Source organism: Chiloscyllium plagiosum, chromosome 38, assembly GCF_004010195.1.
Source record: "Chiloscyllium plagiosum isolate BGI_BamShark_2017 chromosome 38, ASM401019v2, whole genome shotgun sequence".
Classification (NCBI taxonomy): Eukaryota; Metazoa; Chordata; class Chondrichthyes; order Orectolobiformes; family Hemiscylliidae; genus Chiloscyllium; species Chiloscyllium plagiosum.
The window spans coordinates 20271131-20277130 of NC_057747.1; the positions used below are offsets into that span (position 1 = coordinate 20271131).

The following is a 6000-nucleotide window of genomic DNA, read 5'->3' on the forward strand; positions in this document are numbered from 1 at the left end:
ATCTTGTCCTTTTATTTCACAAGGTTATAAATAAAAAGGTAGTTTTTATGCAGCATACATTTATAATACCATATAATATTTCACAAATGAGAATTATGCGGGATGTGGAACTAACATAATTTACACAATTTAACTTAAACTTATTTTTACCAAACAGCTTATGTATCTCCTACTGAATCGTTTTTTAACTTCACGACAGGCATATGTAAAATCTTTACAAATATGCAAAATTTAAAACGTTAAGATTTATACATGCTTCCCATTTCATTTATTGCTCCACTATATTGTCATGTATTAACATATTTTTAATCAGAGCTTTACCAAATTGAAAATTAGGAGATGAGGATGAATTAAAATTTAGCTGTCAGTAGGCTTTTAGCCCAGAACTGCTGCATTGTGTGGTCTGTATGTCACAGTATATGACTTAACACTTTCAGACTTGTCATCTGACTAATGTGCTGCTGTTCCACTTCTTACCCAGAATATGTAAGAAGCAGCTACCAGCCTCCAAATAAAATCAGACCGTCCTTAGCTCGACATTCAGCAAGTCTGGAGAAGGGGGCTTTGGATATAGGACAATGAAAGCTAATTTTTTGGGGGGGACCTAGGGGAAAGAAGACATAGTTTTAAAAATATATAGCACTCCTTCAGCTTCTTGGATCCTCTCCAAATTGGCATTCAGGTGACAGGAAAATAATGATGCTTCTCAAATTGGCATTCAGGTGACAGGAAAATAATGATGCTTCTGAGCTCAAATAGAAACTATAATATCAGTTGGGAGCTTAATAGTGGTCTCATACACCAGTTAGTAATAGTGAATAGAGGCTGATAAGCCTGTTTTCCAGATGGAATTCCCCCTCTGGTAAATATATTTTTTGGGCTTAATCAATTTTGAACATGTGACTCTTTAGTTGATAACAAAACCACTGAACATTTCAGAGCAGGCAACTTAAATGCCTTAATTACCGATAACTGTCCATTTTGAAATATATGCAAGTTTTCAGTTAACATAGCAATGGTTTTAAAGTTTTTGATAGCATAAGTGGATAAACAAATGCCTGAATTTTAAGAGGTGTATACAATTCAGTGAAGTTTATGTTGCTTGTGATTTATATAATTCCATATGTTTATGATATAAAGTGCATAAATAGTCTTTAATGGCATTGAATCTCTTACAGAAAATAAATGTTAATCGTGCAATTCTTTGTAAACCCATTCTTTGTGGTTAAAAACTAAGCATGTTCTATGCTAAAGTGCAAGGTAATGTTGTAATGTATCCCTTACAGCCTGTGACATTGTGGACAGGGAAGCAAATTTTTAGCCTCATTCTTAAGCCAAGCAAGGACTGTCCTATTAAAGCAAACCTGCGTACCAAGGGCAAGCAGTACTGTGGAAAAGGTGAAGACCTCTGTTACAATGACTCCTGTAAGTTGTGTAAAATATATTATTTCAAACAAAAAACTTTTAAATTATCATAACAGACTGTTGCTTTCCAGAAGGGGAGTTCAAAAATAGAGGGCATAGGTTTAAGGTGAGAGGGGAAAGATTTAGAAGGGACCTAAGAAGCAACTTTTTCATGCAGAGGGTTATGCGTGTATGGAATGACCTCCCAGCAGAAATGGTCGAGGCTGGTACAATTACAACATTTAAGAAGCATCTGGATTTTTACATGAATAGGAAGCGTTTAGAGGAATATGGGCCAAATGCTGGCATATTGAACTAGATTAATTAGGGTATCTGGTTGGCAAAGACGAGTTGGATCAAAGAGTCTGTTTCCATGCTGTATGTTTCCATGGCTCTGTATGCGTATATTTGCAGAAATGCGGATTACAATATGCAGCTCACCACCTAACAACCACAGTTAATCTGTTCCTTTTATGATGAGCACAAGTGAATCACCAGTTAATATCCATCACCGCCTTTATGTTAATTTTGACTGGAACAACTTGGAGCATTTCTTTACATTATTTAATATAGCCACTTTTTAATTTCTATCAACCAACAACATTTTCTGCACTTTTTTTTAAAAAAAAACAACCACATTTGGATCGAAAATGGTCATTTTGAAGCCTATTTTCAGATCCTGATGAAATGTTTAAAATGAGTCTTATGATGGATGTTCATATTCTGTCATTTTGGAATTTCTCAGTCTTGTGTCTGTCTACAGGGGTACATATGAAACTATTTAAAACTGTTTAAAAATTAAGTAAATCGTATAAGAAAATTCAAATACTAGATTTTGGTCACTCCACATGTGTGTACTTATTAACAGGAATGATGGCTATTTCTTTGGTAGCAACATGCCAATTTTAAACAAGACCATAGTGATCCTCTTGCATGAGAATAACCTAGTTGTTGTACGCCTGTTTATTACTTAAATGTCAAAAATATTATTGCCATGAGAGAGTGTTCAAATAATATGAGCTCATACGTCTTGAAAGGTGCAGAAGTGGTCTGTGGCCCGAGAAGATCCATGTGTTACAAGCACAGTTACAATGTGTCTTGTATTTTTTTTGCTCACGGTTATCTCTTTTTGACTATCAAAATGCATCCTGAGCCTTTTATTCTCAGGCATAATTACATTTTTTGTCATCTTGCAGTCGTTGTAATCCAGAACAGTGAGCTGATGTCTGGGAGCTTGGATAAAGGAACTCTGGGATCAGGTTCCAAAAACAACATCTTCTACATCCTGCTGAGAGACTGGGGACAGATGGCGGCTGCAGACGCTATGTCTCGTCTTGCTCGCCTGGCTCCTGTTTATCTGTGTAAGTATTACCTTGGTTATAAAATTCACTTGTTTGAATGAACATTAGATCTACCTTAAGCATTTTTTTTGCGATATTTCACAATTTGTTGCAGTGGGACATGTCAAACAGACTGTTGCATTTTATTTTAAAGGTTTAATTTTTCATGTTTTTTTGCAACATCTAGCCAATCGAGGGTTTTCTATTGGCATTGGTGATGTAACACCAGGTAAGGGGCTGCTAAAAGCCAAACAGGAACTACTGGAGGCTGGCTACAAGAAGTGTGATGAATTCATTGAAGCACTCAACACAGGCAAACTTCAACAACAACCTGGATGCACAGCAGAAGAAACATTAGAAGTAAGCTGATTTATCCTTCCAGCTTTGGAAAAAGAAGTGTATGTTTGAAATTTTAGCTGTTACTCCACTTCATAAATACTTTCTTCATCTTTAATTAACAAACGTATTTGATTATTGCTTGATACAAAGAATATTCCTTTCCGTTAAACTAGAAAATACATTTTTGCTGTATTGGAGAATAGAATAAACGTAATGGGATAATAAAGAAAATGTGTTAGCCAGAAGTTAAACTCCACCTACTTCAAATTAATCAGTTATATTTGACAAAATTTGTTATAAAGCATAGGTTTTTGCTTTGAAATTCACTAGTAAAAATCAGTAGTGAATGTTATGAAAAAACATACACTTATGGAAGTCTGTGATTAAACCTTCAGAAAACTTATGTGAAACTAGTTTGCCATTAACTTGGTAACTAATTATAATTGAAATTTTTAAAATTGCTGCTTCTATAATATGAATGGTGTGGAGCATGATAAGAATTTTTAGTGATTGTGTACTGTTAGAAGTAAAATTACACTAAACATTTTGCATTCCTCATTCTCCAGTGAGACCACATGGATAATTTATTTTTAAGTGTAAACAAGCCGTTTAATGATCAAAATGTGTTCTCAGTGATACAATGTGTTACCATAAAAACTTTAACTTAAAAATAATCAAAGCACTGACTACCCATACATTTTATTTGCTACTTGGCAACAATTTAAAAGCAAACTTTTATGTGATTTGCAAGAGCAAAAGAAGATATTTTTCTGAAAAAAACTGATTATCTCAAAAATACATGGAAACCTGCTTACACTCTTTTTACTACAGGTCATTGAATTTCTCTTCGCTACTGCTGATACCAGTTTGCCAGTTTACTCAAAACCCAATGCCCCTTCTCCCCAAATTTGCATTAAAATCTGTCTTAAAAATCCAAGTCATCACACTGTGAACTGTGGTTTTATAATAACTTTCCATTCTTTATTGTTCTCATTTCTGTGTTTTAAATTGTGAAGAAAGCAAAGTATGTCCACGTGTATTTCCTGTGAAAGATTTGTTATAACATTTTTTGCTGTTTATAGGCCTTGATCCTTAAGGAGCTGTCTGTGATTAGAGACCATGCTGGCAGTGCTTGCCTTAGGGAGCTGGACAAGAGTAACAGCCCCCTTATTATGGCCCTCTGTGGTTCAAAAGGTAACTGGGCAATGTTGTCATTGTTAAATTTGTAAATACTCAAGCATTTTGTGGAGACTGTATAATAAAATGGATATTGGGAGGGCATCATGAAGGAAAATGTCTGTACTTTAACCTATTTAATAGTCAAACAGTGTAACATTATCTTTTTAAAATTGGAATTCACAGTAAAACTTCTCTGTTTTAAATGGTTGTATATAAATATGTTTCTTTGCAGTCTGTGTTCACAAAGCAATCTGAAACATTCTCTCTTGGTCAGGTCACTATGTTGAATCTGGAAAAAAGATAATGAAAGGAAATGTTCTGGTTTCAAAGTTATAAATGTGCAGCAGATTAATTATTTGATCTTTGGAATACTGTTAAGATAAACAGTGAAGTCTTCAAGAAGATTGATACTTTAAAAACAATAATGTTCTAATGATAAAACTTTAATTCTAAATATATTTATTTAGCATTTAAATGACTATGCTTCAGTGCAGTAGTTATGCCCTTATATTCACAGTTTACTTACATTTATGTCCCTTTGCCTCCTTTGTTAAAACACTCCAACAATGCTCACAGACACTGGGTGCTCTGCCCATGAGGATCGTTGACTAATGATTGAGTGCGAATTAGACATGGCTTCTGCAGCTTATAGCTAGCCTAAGTTATACTGTAGCCCCAGCTGAAAGGTTATCAATTAAAGAGAGGAACAGTCTTAGATGACTTAGATTGCATTGTGGTATAAATGTAATCTGTTGTAATTTATTAAAGTAAAGGTAAACAGAGACTAGCTCCATTGCCTCTAAAACAGCACAATTCAAATTGATTAAGAGCAGATTGTTGCTAACTCTTTGCTTGCTTTCTTTTTGGAGGAAAGTGCCTCTCCTACATTTGGGTTGCCTGCTAGGAATTCAGTTATAAGTCACAGGATACAAGCAAATAACGTAGATTTTTGAAATATGTTGTTTAAGCCACTATTTCTAGTTTCTAAAATTAAAATCTGCCATTTGACTTTTACTTTGCCATTATGCATTAACCTAGTGGTAATGAAAACTCTTAATAGGATCCTTCATCAACATCTCCCAGATGATTGCCTGTGTAGGACAGCAGGCCATTAGTGGATCCCGTGTTCCTGATGGTTTTGAGAACAGATCTTTGCCTCACTTTGAAAAGCATTCTAAGGTGAGCACTCCACTTTAGATGAAGCCCCTGTCGTCACTTCTTCTAATAAATAATTAACAAACTACTTTGCAAAATGTTCAACTTCTAATTAAAATTTCAAATTTGTTTGCTCAGCTTCCAGCAGCAAAGGGGTTTGTAGCAGACAGTTTCTATTCTGGTTTAACGCCAACAGAGTTCATCTTCCATACCATGGCTGGTCGTGAGGGCCTAGTGGATACTGCTGTAAAAACAGCAGAAACTGGGTACATGCAGGTAATGGCAAAATTTTACATCTTTGTAATAGTGAGTGGTATTAAAAATACTGAGTTGTCTCTACAATTAAATTTGATACTTGTTTACTCAGTTTGAACTGCTGTTTTTCTTTCAAACAAAACCAAATTTAGAAAAAGTTGCTGGCTGTCACTGTAGTAAGTCGCATATCATACTGCTGTGGTCCTGTTCGCCGAGCTGGAAGTTTTTGTTGCAAACGTTTCGTCCCCTGGCTAGGCGACATCATCAGTGCTTGGGAGCCTCCTGCGAAGCTCTTCTTTGATGTTTCCTCTGGTGTTTATAGTGGTCT

General features: G+C 35.2%; 1 protein-coding gene across 3 annotated transcripts in view; it reads left to right on the forward strand.

Annotated features, from left to right (window-relative positions):
- polr3a (polymerase (RNA) III (DNA directed) polypeptide A) overlaps positions 1–6000 on the forward strand; it is a 53984-nt gene that overhangs the window by 28041 nt on the left and 19943 nt on the right. For all 3 annotated transcript variants that reach the window (XM_043679058.1, XM_043679056.1, XM_043679057.1), the window contains exons 14-19: positions 1287–1425; positions 2601–2765; positions 2932–3104; positions 4166–4277; positions 5323–5441; positions 5556–5693. In XM_043679058.1, coding sequence (XP_043534993.1) covers positions 1287–1425; positions 2601–2765; positions 2932–3104; positions 4166–4277; positions 5323–5441; positions 5556–5693 — 846 coding nt within the window. The remainder of the gene's footprint in view (positions 1–1286; positions 1426–2600; positions 2766–2931; positions 3105–4165; positions 4278–5322; positions 5442–5555; positions 5694–6000) is intronic.